Here is a 19,719-nt window from a genome sequence, read left to right on the forward strand (position 1 = left end):
CCCTGCCCCCCCGCCCCGCGGTTGCCCCCCCCCCAGGGCTGGAGGGGACGGACGGGACGGCGGCGGGCAAGGCCAGCGGGCAGGCGGAGAGATGGCGACGGGCGCAGACGTGCGGGACATCCTGGAGCTGGGCGGCGTAGAGTCGGAGAACACGGGCACCATCAACAAAAAGGATATCATCAACTCAGATAAGGTGAACTGCGATGCCCGGAGGGGCCACTGCTTGTTTTCGAGGCGCTGACTGACCTTGCGTGTGCTGTCTGGGGTGAATATTTGAAAAAAGGTGGAATAAAGCATGTTCCTGCCATAGTCCGTTTATTTTCGGGCTCCTCTAGAGGACCTGGAAATGCCTGTAAAGCCCCGCTCCCGGGTTCCTGGTGTTGTTAGTTAACTGCGCTGTGGCATTTGGGGTGGTATTTAAGCTGGAGCTGCGTAAGTGGTGTCCTGGTGAGCTGGGCCTGGTCCCAAGACACTTTCAGCAGTCTCTAAAATCCCCATTTTGCGGAGTAAGTGTGAAGTGTGTTTACCATCTAGCCCCCAGGCAGATGGAATTAATATAACACAGTCCTGTTTTAGAAGAAAAAAAACATTGTCTGACTTGGTTGAATGGTAAATATCTTCAAACCACGGGAGCAGTCCCCGTGCGGAGAAGGTGTGCGGCTGGGGTTTGGGAGAACTGGGATGTGTTGCCTGTGGGAACGTGGGCCAGTCGGTAAGCTCTGTTAAGGACGTATGCCGTCATGTGCTGTGTTCTGTGTGGTAATATGCTATGGGATGTTGTTGGCTTCTGTATTTTAAATTCGGGCAAGGTCTTGGTTGTCCCATGCTTTGCAAGGTGTTGGGACGGTCAGGTCACAACTAGTTATGAGATGTGGAGGTGCTTGGAAATGAGGCAGGGGAGGTGAAGTCCCCAGGAGCTCTCTGGTACAGAGATGGTCTGATTTGAAGTAAACCCTGTGTATTTGTTTGAAAAAAACCCCGACAAAACAAGCACACACAACCACCCCATCCCTGAAAATACTTCCTGAATGTCTTTGCTTGCCTCCGCTGAAACATTTGTCTCTGAAGAGAAGTGCAGTGGTTTCATGACCGCCTTGCGGGGAATAGGACACATAGTATAATTGGCGTAATGGAAAACTGATGAGTTTTAGTAATTCAAAGGTTGAAATGTTAAAATCACCGGTTTTCAGCTGTGTTGGTGAATAGCGTGTCCAGCGAGCAGCTCGTTGGCTGGATTCAGCTTGCGATGTTCTGCCACTGAGCGTGGAGAGTTGCGAGTTCTTTGATTTAGATGCATTTGTCTGTTGGCTAGCAGAGAGCTGAAGGAGAACTGGTGGCTGTCTGCCTCTCTTTTGAAGCAGAGAATAAGATGGGTTTCTCCTCAAATTTACCTGTCTAATGGAAAGAGAGAGGAAGGGGAGGTGCAGTGAGAGGTTTGGGGAGGAGTGCAGGAGGCCACTTGTGGCCGTGAGTGAAACATTCTGAATTTCTACAAAGTACAGAAACTAAATCAAACCAAAGGTATAAGCCGTTACTGCATGGAGAGAGCAAAATTGCTAATAACAGTGCAGCACTTGCTCAGGAAATAGATCTGTTCTCAATTAGAAAAGAAACCGATTGATGTCTTTAAATCACAAGAGAACCGTGAAGTACTTTCCACTCCATTAGTGACTGAGAATGTTAAAATAAAAATTACTGGGCATAAAAACATTTAAATCAACAGGACCAAGTAATTTGTTCTCAGCTCCTAAAAGAGCTGGCTGAGCTGATCTCTGACCCGCTGATATTAACTTTTAATAAATCTGGGAACTTTGGGGGAATTCCAGAAGCCCGTGTTCAAACTGGGTGTGTGGTGACCTGCGGGTAACTGCCTCGGTTGGCCTTGCATCGCTCCTGGGCAAAGTGATGGACACGCTAGGAGAAAGGTGTTTGCTTAGGAGTGAGAAGGTGCTAATATAATGAATGTCTGTCATGAAGTTTTATGGAAAGTAGTTGTAGTCCAAGCTGATAGATTATTATTTTTTTAATGGGATTTTGAATTTGCTTGCTAAAGGTGACTGTATGGATTTAATACGATTTATGATACAGGGTTAGTTTTACTATCGCAAAATATTCTGATTTAAAAGTTGGTAGCGATATGGTAAACAAGTACTTAAAGGTAGTGACATGGCTCGTAGTTGTAAAGATGGTACAGTTAGGCCAAGTGCTCCGGACTACTCGGTAAACTTGGCCCGCTTAAATAAAGTGTACCTTGTTAATGTGGCTGTTACTGTATCTACCTGAATCCAAACCTGATTATAAACTTGTATATGTGATGTGAGGTGGAATGCGTCTTAGAAACCATCAGTTCTGACAAGGTTTTAGGGGCCAGATTGAGTCGTCTACACTGAATTCCTAGTATGAAGAAACTATGTAAAAAAAAAATTCTTTCCTGTATAAATAGGAGAGCGGAGGCGGGAACGGGGGTTTACTTTTGTAGGTGATAGCAGTAGTTTTGACATGAGGCTTGATCACAACTGGTAAAAACTGAAGTTGCTGCAGAACAAAGTGACAAAAACGAAGAGAGGGTGGGAAGACATTTCTTATTATCTTCTCTAAAAGGTAGAGAATCACTTGATTTAAATGCATTAATACCTTCACGTGAGGACAGTGTTTACCTAGTAAAAAAAGGCTTAGTGCACCAGCCCCTGAAAACTACTGCCAGATGTTCAACTTGGAATTTAAGTGTGTGTTATCAGCAGCAACAAGTGTCTGAGTACTGGTGAGTGCTATCACTGAAAGTGGGCACGTTTTGTCTGTCAGTGGCTTCCACCAGGAACAGGCACTTTCCTGGAGACATTCAAGGTGTCTAAAAACAGATAAAAGTGAAAACCATCACAGGGCGCCAGGTTATGTAGTTTAATGTTCCCTCAGGGATTGCTACTTATGAATCTAAAATGCAATTCTTTTGTTTTAGAAAAAATCCAAGAAATCTTCAGAGACATTGACGTTCAAGAGGCCAGAAGGAATGCACCGAGAAGTTTATGCCCTCCTCTACTCTGACAAAAAGTAAGAGCTTATGGTCATCTGTGCAGGTTGTGGGGTAGCCTGGGCTTTTGGTGGCAGGGCAGCATCCTCTTGAAACCACGGGCAGTCTCGCTTCCCAGATTGATTCCCCTTTGTGCTTGGCCCGTGCCTGTGCCCTTCTCTCTTAGACAGTCATGGACAGCGTCTGTCTTCTCTCTTCTAAATTTGAGGGGTTTGCTCTGTGTAGGAGATGAATTAGGTACAGGTACAACAGCCTGGTGCAGACAAGGCAGTGTTCTCACCCTTCTGTATCTAATTCTCTTTTATTTGCAACTGGGAATAGCACCTGCTTTTATTTCTGCAAAAAGAGTTCTGCTGCAGCCTGTGTTTAGCTTGTTATGGATTGTGCCTTTGCCCCAGAGGTCTCTTGCAGAGTTTGCTTTCCAGATGGTTCTGTTCAAACCCATCCGTGCTGTGTATTCTGTCCTCTGATGCAGGAAGCATTGCAGTCTGGGAAGTGCAAAACCTGGAATAAAGCTTAAACTCAGGTTTTCCCACCCTAGACGTTGTGGTGGCAGATCCCACTCTGAGTCTGAAATCTCTTTGGGTTTGTCCTGGGCTGCTTCTTGCTTCTCGTCAGCCGGTGCTTTTCTCCACCACAGGGATGCACCTCCGCTGCTGCCAAGTGATACAACTCAGGGTTATCGAACAGTCAAAGCAAAACTGGGGTCCAAGAAAGTCCGGCCTTGGAAGTGGATGCCTTTCACCAACCCAGCGAGAAAAGATGGAGCAATGTTCTACCACTGGAGGAGAGCAGCAGAGGAAGGAAAGGACTACCCTTTTGCCAGGTTTAATAAAGTAAGTGGGAGCACTTTCAAACAAAAGCATATAAATAGCAGCTGGAAAATACCCTTCGGTCAGCTTCTTGAATGTCCAGACGGGAAGTTGGTTCTTTCAACACGTGAAGGCTGAGTTAGGTTTGGCAATTACATTTTAATTTGCAGCGCGGCCTGCAGCCGTGTGACCTCAGACTATGATGTCTCCAAATCCTTTAAGCTAAGTGGGCTCAGCATGTGGTCAGAGCTTGCTGGAGCCCTCTGTGTTTCAGGTGTGCAGTCATTGATTTGGTAAGGAGGCACTGTACCGTCTAATTCAGTTCCTAACCAACATCCTCTCCCTGATTACAGGCTCTGGGTAGTAAAAGATATTCTGTTCTGAGTGAGACATTGAAGTCTTGTTATTTTGCCCAGTATGAAAAAATTTGCTTGAGCTTTGTGGCCAAAAAGCTGGTTTGCAGCCTCTTGGCCAGATTCCAGCACAGATGCTGAATGACGTTGTGTTCCTTCTGAAATTGCTCCTGTGGTATCAGTGTGGTACAGTACCCTGTTCTTTGCGTCTTATATTAAATTGTCACAATGTGTTGTTGTAATCTCCTGCCGTCTTTTGTCCCAGATGTATCTGCTTTGAGTGGCTGGGGCTTTCATGTGCATGCACAAAGAAAACGACATCAAGATTTATATTTCAAAGTCAGGACCTCCAAAGTTAGGAAGGAGCAGTGTTAGGATGCCTCCGTAATGTAATTTAACCCCCTTCATGATGCAAATCTGAAGGGGAAAAAAAAAAGCGTGCGATAACATGATTCCACAAAAGCTCTGCTTGTGTATAACTGTATACAGCATTTTAAGTTTGTAACCCACAGAGCATCAGTTCTAACAAAGCCTGGCTTCCTGCAGAGTTAAGTGGTTGGTTGACCTTATATGTTAGAAGGCTCAAGCTCCGACTGATGCTTTTCCTCTTGCTGGGACATTGGTAAGAGCCTCCTGTGGTATCTCTTCTCTGATGTCTAGGGTGGAAGTCTGAAGCGTGACTCACTTAGTCAAGGCACCTACCTAGCTGTCTGAGTGAAACTTTGGGAGTGTAATTGTCTCTAAGACTCTACTGCTGTAACAGTTTTTGGCTGAGTTCAACTGAGTTTATCAGAGGGGACCACACATGGGTGTTGTAATTATACGATTCTTGTTTCCTTAACTTTATCGTGTACCGTGAATTGACAGACAGAAGAGCCTTCAGCAAGGCTGCAACCTTTAGATTAGTGGTACAGTCCTCTGCCATCTACACATGCACAATTACATAATATTAGGAGCAAGTTGTAACCCTTGTGGGTCCGTGGTTGAGAGGGTAGAAGGCACTGAGGAGTTTTGCAGATATTTACTATGTCAGAGGAATTTTATTTACTTTTCCAGACCCTTCTGTGCCTTCCTTCTCACGTACTTGATACCTCTGCCCGAATGTCCTACTCCCTTTGGCACATGCCCATTTTCCTGTGTAGTTTGTCCTACTGGTCACTCGAGCTCTTTAACCCGGCTCCCATGTCACTGCCCAGTTGCTTTGCCTTTTCTCTCTGCTCCCACCCAAATCCTCCTCTTTGTGAAATCCAAAATGTAAACTTAGGTTTCACAGTGTACACGGAGCCTTGATCCAGGGTGTGAAATAGGAATATAAAAGCAGCTTCACTGGTGTCAGAGCAAAATCCCGTCTCAGCCGATATTCTGTTTCTGGCTACCATTAGTAAAGGCTTAGAGAAAGAGCATGAGAATGGGGCAAATATAGATCATTTCTTCCTAGCTTCTGGTGGTCTTCGGCTTAAGGATTTCTTAACTTGGAATTTGTGTTTAATAATTCTTGCTAGGTACATTCAGGGCAGAAAGCTGCTTTGTGAATATCCCATGGTAATGAGTTCTGCAGGTTAATTTTGTATGGTGTGCAAAGGTGCTTTCTTCTCTTCATTTTAAACTGCTGCCTTGGTGTTTCATTTGGTGCCTCTGAGATCTTGTGTTACATGATGTAGTAAATTGTCCTTACTATGTACTGTGTTTTCCATAATTGGACATATATCTGCCCTTCTGTGCCCTGTGTCACCCTTGTTGTTCTCAAATATCCTTTCTTTTGAAATGGGTGGACTAGGGGTTCGTGTTTCACTTATGGAAGCGTGGTGGGTTTGCACATTGGCTGTGTTTCTCTTCCCTCCCCCCCTCCCCCCCCCATTATTTTTAATCTTCAGTTTGTCTTTTCATCACTGCTGGGCATTGTGCTGATGTTTTCACAGAACTGTCTCATGGCTCCAGGATCTTTCCTGAGCAGTTTCAGCTAATTTAATGCCCATCATTGTGTGAGTTTGTAGTGTGAAATGTAGGACTGAGGGGGGGTTTCTGGGCCACTGAATCCTCTTCTTGGCTCTTTCAGGTCCTGCGCCATCCAGTCCCTTTCATAAACTGACCAAGTTCCTTTTACAAAGCACTTGGATTTTCCTGCCCCTGTGCTTCCTTGGGAAGCTGTTCCAGACTGTCTCTGCTCCATTTCTCATTTCCAGGTTAAATTTTCCATGTTAAATTGGCATTTCTTTGCAAGCCAATTTCTTAGTCCTTATTTCAGTTGTTCTTTTCTTCCTGTGGGTATTCCTTTCATTCCATCTAGCATACTTGAAGCTTGCAGTCAGATTCCCTTTCAGACTTCCTTTGCTAGGCTCCTTTCTCTTCCAATCTGCTGTGGGAAGACAAACTCCCCACCCCATTACTCATCCTCATTGCTCTTCTTTGTACTTGTTCCCATTTCAGTTCATCTTTCCTGAACATGGGTCAGTAGAGCTATAGTTGGTATCCCCGGCAAGGTCTTATGGTGCAACTGAAACCCTGCCAGTGTCTGCTGGAAATCCCTCACTGGGGGTCATATTTGAATTTTCATGGCTGCGTTGCATTTGAACTTATAGTCATCCCGTGGTTGGCTCAAGCTTCCCATCTGATGAGTTCTCACCTTCTCACTTCTCAGCAGTTCTCACCTGAGCAGCCATGAAAGTGGCTGAGGAAGTGTTTTGGGGACTGCTCTTTGCTCTTGTCTCATTCTGTTCTCTGACCTGGCATCTGCCACCTTCCCTTCCATCCACTGCAGAGGGCCCTGCTGGCTCTTTTCATGTATGGATGCTACTGTAGAAATTTTTTTCTTTTTCGTGACGTACATAGGGCATCCTTACGGTGTCTAATAGGATGGTGCTTCTCCTGGTGGAAGCGGTACTTGAAGGTTGAGGTGCAGTATGTACCCAGGAGATATGCTTTACCTTTATGCTTCGGTATCTAAGTGATGGATGAAAGGTAGTAGACCTAGAGAGACTGTGTTTTGGAGGCTCAGAAATGCTCCTCTGGTCTGTACGGTGTTCATGAGGATGAGTTTTCTGGTGTAGGACTCAGGAGGGCATAGAGGTGTTGAAGCATGTGCGCTGCTCCCATGCGCACCATGTTTTCGTGTGGAGGCAGGACCTCCTCAGGCTGAGCAAAGTTCAACTGCGGGAGCGGTGGGTGGGGGTAAGGGAGGAAAGCACAGACTTGTTTGCACTTTTGCTTTACCATGCGCCAGGACTTCCCCTAATACAGTAAGTATTTTTACTGTTCCTTTAGTACTCATGTGATGCTTGTGTTCTGGATAGAGCCCTTGCAGAGCAGTTCCAGGCTGGGGCCAGTGGTGTGGGTTTGGCCTTTTAGGTACCTGGGACACTCTGAGAGTTGGACTGTCGTTTGGCCCTGTGGCTCTGATGGAGAAAGGGTGGATGAGGAAGGGGGGGACAAAGTTGTTTGCCAAGTTTATGGCGCTCAATTGTGCAGCACCCAGCCTTTCAGATCTTCACGGCACTGTCTGCACCAAACATGAAGGAAGTGGGTTGTGTATCAAAGCAGGAGGTGTGCTAAAGGCTAGGAGCCACCACTCCTTGCCTTTCCCATTCTTGCTGTACAAGTGAGCATGTCCCAACCCAAGTAAAGAGTTGATTGTCAGAACAGTTTATGTCAAGGTATTGGTGCTGCTATGTGGGAGGAATGCAGGGAGGCTGGCTGAAGCTTGGTTTCACTGTCATGTTAGCCTGATAATTTTGAAGCCTATCGTCAGGATGTGGGTTGCTGACTTCTGCCTGTGTCAGCCACCTGAAATAGGTTTCAGCCTCCCAGGCAGTAGTTCCAGGCTCCCCAGAAAGTCATGTCTGCAGCCCTGAGATCACACGTTGCTCCTTATCAAGTCCCCTGCCTGCTCGTCATGTCTCCTACTAGGACCCATCTCTCAGGGTCCTGGCAGCCCCCTCCTGTCAGCGTGCTGCTCTTGTTCTTGGCTCAAGTATCTCGGGCCCTACAAGCTGGCAGTGAGAAGGGCAGTGCTGCAGTACAGCTGCCATGTTTTTCTTTTCCCTGCATAGACAGTGCAGGTACCTGTCTACTCGGAGCAGGAGTATCAGATGTATCTCCATGATGATGCATGGACCAAAGCTGAGACAGACCACCTCTTTGACCTGGCTCGGCGTTTTGATCTGCGCTTTGTGGTGATTCACGACCGCTATGATCACCAGCAGTTCAAGGTGAGTCCCGGGGGCCAAGGTGCTGCTGGCAACCTGCTGCTACGGCACGTGCAGGGCTTGCTGCACTGCAAAGACTAAATTACCCTTTATATCAACTTAATTAGGGGAAAATAATGAATTATTGGCAGCAAGGAATATTGAATTTCCAGCATGGGGCATTGCTGCTTGCTTTGTTTGTAATTAAATCCACTGTGACTTGTGCTCATTCTGTGTTGTGTTTTATTAGAAAGTTAGAAGGTTTGTCCCTGCCAGGAGAACAACTCATTGTTCCTTGAAGATAAGGCAGCTGGGGAGTTTGTTTAGCTGAGCAGGATAGGTGTCCTGGATTCCAGTTCTAGGCTGTGGGAGAAGGATCTGCTAACGGTCCCTGGGGATTGGGATTTTTCCCTGGTGCTGCTCCTGACTTGTGGTCTGACCTGATGCAGGTTTCTGTCATCTCTGCTGTGAAGCAGGGACCATCAGTGGTCTGAAGATGCAATGCTGGTGTCATGATCCTAAATCTCCTGTAACTGCTGGTTCCATGCCTCCTGGTGATGTGGGGGAATGATGTGACTCCTACAGAACAGCTCCAAATGCTGGAGTTTTTTGTTGGCCTCTGAAAGGCTCACAGGAAGAGCCTGTAGCAAAGTGGAATAACAAGAGCCTGCCCAGCTGGGCAGCCCAAACACCTTTGGTGCTTGGAGTAAGGGAACACAGCTCAGACTCCATGTAACGATGGGCAGTGAATTGTTGCAGCTGATACCTTCTTGGTTATGGCTTGAATAGCTCCTCTGGAGTAGCTCAGAGGAGACCTCCAGTACATTTGTCACAGTTTCCTGTTCACAGGTTTTCTCCTCTTGAGGCAACTATCCTTGCATCCTTTTATCTGGGAGTGCTTCACTGTTGTATTGTCTCTAACCCTTGGCTTAATGTTGGACCCTCTGGAGGGTGTTTTCAAAGCAGTAGCTGTGAACCCATGACAGTTAATCAACGCAGTTCACTGAGAAACTCCCCCTTCCCTGTGGTTCCACTGGGACTGACAAGGCTCCTCCTAGGCACTGTGTTTTACACCCTGCCTGACATCCTTCAGCCAGTGGTCCTCAGCTGGCTACTGCACAGGGTTTTGCTTGGTTCTTTCATAATGTTGTCCTCCTGTGATGTCTTCCACAGAAAAGATCAGTGGAGGACCTGAAGGAACGATATTACCACATCTGTGCCAAGCTGGCTAATATTCGTGCAGCTCCGGGCACAGACCTGAAAATCCCAGTCTTCGATGCTGGCCATGAGAGACGAAGGAAGGAACAACTGGAAAGGCTGTACAATAGGACACCAGAGCAGGTAACTTGGGGAAGAGAGAGTCACTGCTCCAAAAGATTTATGATAAGTTGAATCAGTAGGTAGATGAAATAGGCCAGAAGGTGGGAAAGGGAAAGAAAGACTGGACAAGAAAAGAGCAACACCTAAGTACTGCTTTTGTTGTTGAGTTCATGTCATTTGAAGGGATACAAAAGGAAAATAACTGAGAAATCTGACTATACAGGAGAGAGGGCTAGGTGAGCAGAGTTACGGTCTCTGGTAACTGCCAACACCTTCTCTGTGACACTTACTGTACTAGTCCTCTGAATAGAAACAAATTCTCAGATCAATGTCCTTATGAGTCCCTGAGTCCTGTGGGGAAATAATTATTTCCTTTGGAGTAAAAATCTTGCCAGAAAACATTGAAGACTCTAAATCTGCATGTTTAGTTCTCCTCTTTGTTGAAGCTGTGTAACGGTCCCAGGGTTTAGAGGTTAAGGAACTGTCTGTTCCCCAAAGGCTAGGGGAGACCATCCTTTTCTGTTAGTAGTTCCCTCTAATGACAAGTTCACACGTGTAATGACTCTGCTTGTCCTTCCCACATTGACAGGTGTGCTGATACTAGGCATAGCTGCTCTAAGTTCTACATACTACATCTGGGGAGGGGAGCCAGCTTTCACAGCACTGCATTTGCAACTACAGTATATTTAGGCTTTTTTACCCTTCTATCTGTGCTCTTGGCCTCCCTGTCTGGAGGAGGGATTGATCACTTATGGATGCTGCTGAAGGATGCATCATGGATGTTGCCCCACAGTACCTGCCAGTTTGTAGGCTGGCATTGCCATGGATGCAGGGTAAGGCTATGGACGATAATGTGCTCTGCAGATCCAAATCCTCTGCAGGATATTAGGCAGGGGAGCTTAAAGGCATTCCCAGGCTGGCCCAGAGCAGAGTTGTCGGTAGATGGCCCCCTTGCCTTGCTAGGCCTCCTCTGCTGCTCTGATTGCCTTTCCGTGCTCTGGTCTGCAGGTGGCAGAAGAAGAATACCTCATCCAGGAGCTCCGCAAAATCGAAACCAGGAAGAAAGAGAGAGAAAAGAGAACCCAAGACCTGCAGAAACTCATCACAGCTGCTGACACCACCACTGAGCAGAGACGCGCTGAGCGCAAGGCTCCCAAGAAGAAGCTGCCACAGAAAAAGGAGACAGAGAAGCCTGTAAAGATTTATCTTTTTTTCCCCCCTGCTTTGTGCTCTGGCTGGGTAACATGTTTTTCCTTCAACAGTCTAGTGGGATCAGGCCCTCAGCTTTTTAGGGGGAAGTGGCTGCTGTCTGCCTTCTGGCAGATGTGTTTTCGGTTACGTCTTTTGGAAGGCAGAATTGTCTAAGGCAGCCATTGTCAGAGTCCTCTGGTGTGCTCTCTGTCTCTCTCCTATTTGAAAAATGCTGGTTTAAGTCCTGTTTCCCTTTCTCTCCCTGAGAAATGGGATGAAATGATGCCAGCCATTCATGCCTCATGGCAGGGAGAAGCATCTGTCTCCCTGCTTCTCCCAACTGTATTCTGGTACTGCTGTGCAGGGTTCTCCCACAAACCCATTGTCTTTCACCTGCCTTCTTTTTCTAGTCCAGGTTTCCCTTTCCTTCCCCACTCCTGGGTCTCAGTAGCGTCTCCCCAAGCTCAGGACATGCCCCTCTCCTGATCCTCAGCTGTGATCAGAGCAGCCCTGCTGGAGGACTCCTGTATTCTGGGAGCTATTGCTTCTTATTTCTCCCTGAGCCGAGCTAATGTCTAAGGAGCCCAGAACACAGCTTTCAATTCACATTTGATGTTACCTCAGTTTCCCTTTCTGGAAAGAGGACAGCGTGGACTGAGCTAAATTCAGCACCTTCAGTAGGAAAGGGCTGTTACAAAATCTCAGATGTTTCCAGTGAGTCCCTGGGAATTTCTGTCCCTCCACCTTGTGAAGAGAGAGCATTTGTGTCATCGTCCTCCAAAAGGGTCTGTGCAGAGAGGGGAGAGAAGCAGTGAATGCTAGACAGTTGTTGCTTGATGAAGTGTACCTAATGGCCACCGCTTCCTTAAAACGCTTTTTTTTTTTTTTTTTTAATTGTTTATCCACCCCCCCCCCAGGAATAGTGGTTAATTTTTTTTTTTTTTTTATTTTTTTTGAAGTTTTGATGTGGTATTGACATGAATGAAAATTGCATGCGGCTTTCAAGTTCACATGTTGTGCTCTACACAAAAGTTCCAAGTTTGTGGTAGTTCTTTTTTTTTTTTTTTTAATTGTTTATCCCCCCCCCCCCAAGGAATAGGTGTTAAATTTTTTTTTTTTTTTAATTATTTATTTTTTGGTTGGGTTTTTTTTGTGGTGCCCCCCCCGCCCCGTGAATATAGTATCATTGGACACCTTGTGCATTGAATTCCCTTGAGGGTTGATCTGATAAAGCTCACTCATGGCTGGCATATCTCCCTCTAAAGAAAGCAGCTCGTCATTGGTGGTAATGAAAAAAGGGTGGTGATGGAGAATGGGGCTGGAAAGATGCTGAGGATATCAAGGTGAGGGAGTCCAGCCCTAAATGTTGCCTGTTAGCTGGTGCCTGTCTGCAGGCATATAGTGGATAGGCACGCCAGGGTGGGCAGAGAAGCAGTTTCTGTTGTTGCACTAGCATCATTTCAACCATGACAGAGTCCATTAGGAGTCAATTACCAACTATAGCCAGGAAATGTTAAGAAAAAAATTGCATTTTAACTAAGAATTTGAGTCAGGAGCTGCATCAGCATCATTTCAACAAAGGAAAATCATTTACCAAAGAGTCAATTGAGGTTGAAGCGTTTACAGCATGTACAGGCACGCAAGGCAAAAGAACCCATTTAATTGCTTATGCGCTGAGTGCAGTCAGAGTTGTCTCGGCTAAGCCAATGATGCTGATTTACCCTCGCTGCTTGTGTCAGGGTGTTCAGCAACAGGCTGGGGGGCAGAGTCTGGGGAGTCTGAAAGCCAGCCTTCATCCAGAGGAAGCAGAGAGGATTGGTTTTTGATTGCAGTCCCCTTTGTCTAATAATCCAAGCAGGAAGGCTACATCTTTGGCTACACCAAAGATCAGAGTGATCTCTACAAGTTCATGAGCCCTGTTGGTAGTTAAAGAATACTTTTTCCACCATGGTCATGTTTAGAAATCTCTTCCTGGGCCTTCTGTTTATTGGATTGACCACAGATAACTGAAAAAGAATCTTAATGCCTGGCCACGCAGAGCGGTTTGCAAGGTGCCACCTCAAGACCAAGCCATAGAGATAGCTGCTAGAGATGTGAGAGTCACTGGCAGGGAACTTGAGGAATTGAGTCACTGTCCTTCAGCATCTCTTATGATCTTGGGGCAGCCCTGGTTGTCTCAGCCCTGTTTGGAACGAACAAAGAACAGGCTGCAGAGCCTCTCTGCAGAGAAATGTGGGAGCAGCAAGGCGAATGCTGTCTCCAAAGAAATCGGGAGATTTGAGGTGACTCTTCCTTTTGGAAAAACGTGATTGAGCATGCATTTTGCAGAGATTGTGGTTGTTCATAGATTGAAACATGACTATCACTGACCTGTTCAGAGGACCCCACACCATTCAGTGCACAGGGCCCTGCAGATAGGCTGGTTTAATCATTTAAAAGTATGCTCACCTTGTGCTTTGCTCAGCAGCACAGACTTTTAAGGGATTTAATTTTTATTTTTCCATTTTGTTGAAATGCAACTAAATGCTCTAGTGTCTAGCAGCAGCATTAGAAGTTTGCCTTCTTGTATTACTATGCTTAAAATGTGAAGTGGGGAAGAAAGAAAACTGTCTAATGAGTGGACAAATGGCAAAACGTGTATAAACAGCAGGCCTCCTTGGAGGGGTGCAGTCCTTACATCCTCATTAGTGGGCTCATGTCTGTGCAGGTCAGAGGTTTCTCAGCTCATTCCTTAGAGGACTTGCAGTCAAAAGCCAAGATTTAGGGAAGTCCTGGTCTGTTTTGATCAGTGAAATGGGCCTAAGTTAGATAAGGATGATATTGTGCAAATATGCGTATGTTAGTATAAGGAGTACCATCTAGGGTTAGGGTTTATGCATGTGTGGATGAGTGTAAGGATCTGTGTAGAGCAGTGCATTTAAACCAACCAAGCAAAAATGCTTGAGCTCTCCAAAGATACCTTGAACTGCAGTATTTTTCTTAGTGAATTGCTTGGGATTTTCCTCTTGCCTCAGCTCTGACATGTGGCTGTGGCAGGTGGTTCTCTGTCATAGGAAACAGTGTTTCCCCTTCAGATAGTGTGTGTATGAAATCTTGTGCTTCTTGTGTTTCCTCCATCAAGACATCCTGTTTCGATCTCTTTCAGGCTGTTCCTGAGACTGCTGGCATCAAGTTTCCTGACTTCAAGTCTGCAGGTGTCACGCTGCGAAGCCAGAGGGTAGGCTGTTGTCCTGGTCCCTTGGGACCGCTGTTAATGTCTTTCAGTCTGCTTGTCTGTCTCCTCATCTGTTCTCCTTTTATAGCTAAAGAAAGTCAAGTTCTTGCCTCTAAAATAAGAAAGGAATTCCATAAATGTGGAGACTCAGAAACCTGGAATGCTGGCTCTGTGAAAGCTAGCTCATTGCCTTGCAGGGGCACCTGAACTTGCTGGTGTTTGTTATTGGTGTGCCCGCTCTGCTGTTAGACACACGTGATGGACCCAAATGGAGCTGTCTAGTCCAAACGGAGCACGCAGCCAAATGTAATAGGCCTCACAGGGCATGTCTGTTAACAGATGAGAGGTGCATTTAAGAACCAGATGTTCAGGTTGTGACTTGAAAAAAAGAGACACACACAAACACATACAATTATTAGCCTTCCTATTTCCATTATCTTCAGAAAATATTTTTGGGAAAAGCCCCTTTGTTCATTCTGTCGCACAGATATCCCTGAGAAAAGAACTTTCTTGCTGTTTCATCAGCAGGACTTGATGCCTGTCTCTTAGCGACAGGTTTTGGGATACTGAGTAAGTTAAACCTGCCTGGTCGACTGAATGTTTTCAGTGGGGTTTTGATAGCAAAATCCTGTTTGCCCAGTACAAGTGCTTTTTTTTTCTAGCCAAATAAAATAATCCTTAGTTGCTTTATTGTAGCAAAGGTGGAGAAGTAGGTTCCTTGTCTTGCACCCTCACTTGGCATAGTAATTTTCTAGGTCACTTTTTAAGACTGTTTTATGGGATGTTCTTTTGATGTCAGAATAGTTTCAGATCTTGCTGGGAGCACCCTGGGGCTGTTAATAGAAATGTGTTTGGGATCATGCTGCTTCGACATACAGGTGCACGTTAGAGGCGGTATGCCTCAGCAAGGTCACTGCTGGGGGACCCCTTTAGTGTACAAGTGCCACCATCTGCAGGCTACCTGTATGAGTGAGGGGCTACAGCCTTGAGGAAGTAAAAAATCCCAGCAAGTGACAGGCAAGACTGCAGTGCATGTGTTGAGATTTATGGAGATGTGGCAGATGTGTTCTCCGGCACTAAGATAAATAGAGTAATTTATGGAGATTGATTTGGATTTTGAAAACTAATAAGTGATGGTTGATCTTTTCTATTTTTTTACCCCCCCTGGAAGAGAAGCTAAGCAATAACCTGTCATTGATGGAACCATCTGGCAAAGCCAGCAGCCTTTTCCTGTGCCAAACAGGCAATTCAAATCCCAGCCTTTGTGAAAATGGGTGCTACGTGCTTCTTCCTGTTCTCTTTAACGTTCACAAAATGCAGGGATAAGCTGAGGCACGGCAGTCTGATTCAGCAACTTTCAGCCTGCAGTATCCATGCTCCTGTGATGACCTGGAGCAACTTCCTACGCCCTGCTTGAAATTTTTAAGGAGATAAGTGCTGTTATTAGAAGTATCAGTGGCTTGCAAATTGAAAAAGATTGCAAATCACTGATCTAGGTGAAAAAACAACACTTTGTTGCTTGGAAATATGAAACCTGCCTCCAACCCAGCAAAATGAATTCATTTGTGGCTTTTAGTCAGTCACCTGGCTTCCTTACTCAAGTCTTCCCTGTTTTCAAAACGGGAGCTAATAGACTCACTTGCTTCCCATATGGGTGATGGGGAGAATTAATTACATGAGGTCAGGACGGGCCTTTTGAACTGGTAAGAGATGCTGAAGTGCTAAGTGGTATAGAGTTGACAATCCATGCTAATCTGAATTATTTCACTTGTGTGGCAAACCCTCTACACAGCAGTGGTGTCGAATTGGTAAGGATGGGAGCCAGCTAGGACTAAGTGAGGAACTGGGATGCTGTGCTGGAAACTCGTACTCTGGCAATATCCAGCGTAAGATGTTTTGCCCTGAGCACATTGGAAAATGATTTCTAAAGGCTTGTGACATCCTGCAGTAAGTTCTTTTTCCTGAGGACCTAAAAGGTTCCTCACCTAAAGGCTTCTATTGTCCTCCTTTATTTTGTACTTTGCTACCGTGCTTTACGCCTTCATAGTTAGGTGAAGTTGGATTTTGCACTGAGATCAGGGATTTAACCTCTGTCACGTGTGAAAAATGTACCATATCATCCCCAGGATAATAGCACTTACTCTTTGATTAGAGATACTCTTTTTTTTTTTTTCCTGAGGATTTACAATTAGTCTGCAAATTTGAGTTAAAATTAATTTATAGAAATGAGTCCTTGAAGAAAAAGTTAGCAATCTGTATTCAACTTAATTTGTTCCTTGTAGTTTTTAGGACAATAGCCCTGGCTTTTCAAATTCCCCCTGTCGTTAAAGCTTACAAAATCTTATGCACAGGCTGAATTTGAAGACTTTTCCCCACCCCCCAGGATTACTGGTCACTTATGGCCATTATTCTTCATAACTGAAAGTTTCTCCTTCAGCAGACGCTGGAGAGTAGTCTTCTCCAGTGAGTTCGACAAGCTGCCTTCTGTCACAATGGCTTCAGTCTCCCATTGTTCTCCATGGGGCTGTGGCCACAGGCAAAGGCGGCCACAGCCCCTGTGCCCTTGCTCTGCGTGGGATTTCCCCTCTGTCTCCTGACAGGACAGACTGCAAATTTCTCTAAAGCAGTAAGAAGCTGGGCATTATGAAAAGCTTCATCTTAATTCAAGGCAGTGTATTGCCTTGGTGCCACTGAGAACAGGAGGCAGTAGCAGATGTTTTGGAAGGGGGTAAGCCTTTCATGAGTTTCTTGAAAAGGAATTTTAGACCTTTGCCTTTGCTGTTAGTAAAACAGTGTTATGAAAATAACACCAGAAATGTATTATTTAATCCTAAGCGTTACTTCTGGAAAACTTCCTGTTATACCAGGTCTGCTCAGCTGGGAGGGCAGGCAGCCAAAGAGCCAGAGGAAATGAGAGATGGGTAGGGAATTTGTACAGGGAAAGGAGAGGAAGAGACTAAAGGGAAAGCAGGGAGCTATGAGGAAGGAAAGCTTTGCTGAGGATCTGCCTGAAGGAAAGGAAAATGGGAGCTGTTGAACTTGACTCTTTTCCAGGACCCAGACAAACCAACAATAACCGCACATTTGTGATTGAGGCATCGTGTTGCTTCTGTAGGGCAGAGCTGAGTTTGTTTTGAATTCACCGCAGTGTTTCTGTACCATGTCATGTTCAGCTTTCTCTTAAGTTAAACCTTTGTCTTGTGTTCAGAGCACTTGACTTTGACACACTTAACATCTTTTCAGTGTATTTTAAGTTGCTCATCTTCTCTCTCAGCCTTATCTGTGAATTTTAAGTTATGATTTCGTTAATGCTGTTGAATTGCTGCTGCAGTGCTTTTAAGAAGGAAGGTGATGGAAAGAAAAGGGTGAATGTTTGTCCCCACTCTTGCATGTTGAGGTATAAGTCTGTGTCCTTGCTCTGTTGTCACGGGTTTGGAAACAAAGGAACTGGAAGAGAATCAATTGAGTGATGTCTTATCTGGAAACAAAACAAAACTCCGGGATGAAAAGGAGTTTGTAGAGATCTCAGCCTGCAGAAAGGACTGAGGGATGCTCCAGCTTAGTCATTCAAAGCTGGCCACCTCCCCTCAGAAAAGGCTTCCAGCCAGCGGCTTGACTCCATCTGCTAACTGGGATCTTGTAGACAATTTGCTAGTCAGACCAATTAAAAAAGAAGTAGAGGAAGGAAAATTACAAGTACAGCTTTAGTACCCATTGATTCAAACATTCACACTCACCAGCTTTTAAATATTTACTAGCCTGCTGAGCATTTTTTTTTTTTAGCACTGATTAATGAGTAAGAATTTACTGTGGTTGTGGGGGGAATGTGTGTGTGTGAGTTCTCTTCCATTTGTTTTTTCTTGGAGTGGAAACTGAGTGCTTACTACACCTCCAAGGTGAATGATATTTCTAGAGGAAGATGGGGTTGTATATGTATATGTGTTTAGACATGTTTATTCTCCATATTTGATCTGACCCACAATTAAATGGCCAAGCACGCCGCCTGTTTACTCTGCATCGGAGGCTGTTGGCTCTGTTCCTTCCCTGTCATTAATGCAAACCCAGACCTCATCGGCTGTGAACATGTGAAACATCTGTCTGTCCTACTGTGATCAATACTGTCCCTTCAGAGGTTCAGCTTTGGAAGCAGTTCCATAAAATATCAGTTATTTTTATTTGGATTTGATAAATTTAATTACTTGGAGCAATTAATAATTTATTTGTTTTGTATTGATCGCACTCCAAGGCATCCTGGCATCAATCTGATGGAGATCAGCACACCCTTATTAGGTAGGAAAGTTTATGTTTCCAGATCTGAACATCCCATGGATTAGTTAGCTGAGATGTGCTTGTTGCTTCTGCTAGCAATTTTTCATTAGCGAAGTTGTATGTTTGCACTCTGCAAGAGAGTGGATGAGAGTAATTTCCATGGGGAGCCTGACAGAGGTGTGGAAGGAAAGTAGTAGTCTCATTTCTGTGAATAAAAGTTATGAACAAATGATGCAGGCTGGATCGAATTCGTGTTGTGGTATTGCCATCTATTTGTTGTATTACATGCCCTTTAATTAGGGCCAAGAGAGTGCTGGTGCATTTCCTAATCAAACTCCTGCCTGTAGAGAATGAAATAAGATGAAAATATTGGAGTATTTATTTTTAAAGAGAACAGCAGAGGATACAAAATCTTGAATGAACTAGAGAAGGTGAATCCAACGCTTCTCTTCCTCCGTTCTCATTCTTAGCTAAACTGAAAGGCAGTTAATGTTAAATTGTTGAAAGAAAATGCATCCGTCACCTTTTCTGTGGAGCTCTTTGGTGTGGGAGAGCATCTGGACCAAAGCCTTAGTAGGCTCTCGGGTATAAAGAGAGCGCTCTGGGTACAGTAATGGGGTCTTTAAAATAAGTTGTAGTCCTGGAAAGGACACTCTGTGTTGCTGCTTCTGTTGAATCGTCAGGTACCAAACAGTGTCTGTGCAGTACGAGGCCTTGGGGACCTTTGTCTGCCAGTCCTGGACCGATTTGAGAAGCTTTTACTACCTTTGTGTGCCCATAGTGACACAGTCTTAAGTGTCATTCATCACGTAATCTGATTGTATGTAACTTGTGCAGAGCACCATATATATTACTTTTTTCTTTCATTAGTGTAACCAATATAATGATTGGAGTGTAATTAGTCACTGTGGTTTTTTGTATTTGTAAGTGTAGTTTCAGTTAAATTATTTAAGAGAAAGGCAACATCAATTCAAGACCAGAGGCATGTTTTGCTACACTTTCTTGGATTTGTGTCTGATCTGGAAGTTTACATAATGTTCTCGTACTATGTGAAACTGTCCTCCGAGCTCCCCCTCCTGCGGCCTATCTTAGGGCCCTCTCTGTGATCATAGCACACTCTTCTGTGCTCTGGATTTGTTTCAGTCACATGCAGCTCAGAGGCTGCAGCCGTTTCCATTTCCTGCAGCCATCTCTACAGGTCTCAGCTTGGTTTTCGCACCTGTAGTGAGAGGCAGAGGTAGAACTGTCTGGGAATCTGCAGATCTCCTAAAGCAAAATACTATAGCGTCATACTTGTAATGTGCTTTTAACATAAAACACCCTCCAGTCAAAACGTCCTGTGCAGTTCTTT

The 19,719-nt window shown here is 45.1% G+C and overlaps 1 protein-coding gene across 2 annotated transcripts in view; it reads left to right on the forward strand.

The window, feature by feature from the left end:
• Positions 1–43: 43 nt before the first annotated feature.
• DMAP1 (DNA methyltransferase 1 associated protein 1) overlaps positions 44–19,719 on the forward strand; it is a 29,445-nt gene continuing 9,769 nt past the window's right edge. For both annotated transcript variants that reach the window (XM_009331182.1, XM_009331181.1), the window contains exons 1-7: positions 44–193; positions 2,957–3,048; positions 3,669–3,864; positions 8,240–8,398; positions 9,548–9,715; positions 10,703–10,888; positions 14,031–14,102. In XM_009331182.1, coding sequence (XP_009329457.1) covers positions 92–193; positions 2,957–3,048; positions 3,669–3,864; positions 8,240–8,398; positions 9,548–9,715; positions 10,703–10,888; positions 14,031–14,102 — 975 coding nt within the window. In that variant the 5' untranslated portion in view covers positions 44–91. The remainder of the gene's footprint in view (positions 194–2,956; positions 3,049–3,668; positions 3,865–8,239; positions 8,399–9,547; positions 9,716–10,702; positions 10,889–14,030; positions 14,103–19,719) is intronic.

This window comes from Pygoscelis adeliae, unplaced genomic scaffold (assembly GCF_000699105.1).
Source record: "Pygoscelis adeliae isolate BGI_AS28 unplaced genomic scaffold, ASM69910v1 Scaffold699, whole genome shotgun sequence".
Taxonomy (NCBI): domain Eukaryota; kingdom Metazoa; phylum Chordata; class Aves; order Sphenisciformes; family Spheniscidae; genus Pygoscelis; species Pygoscelis adeliae.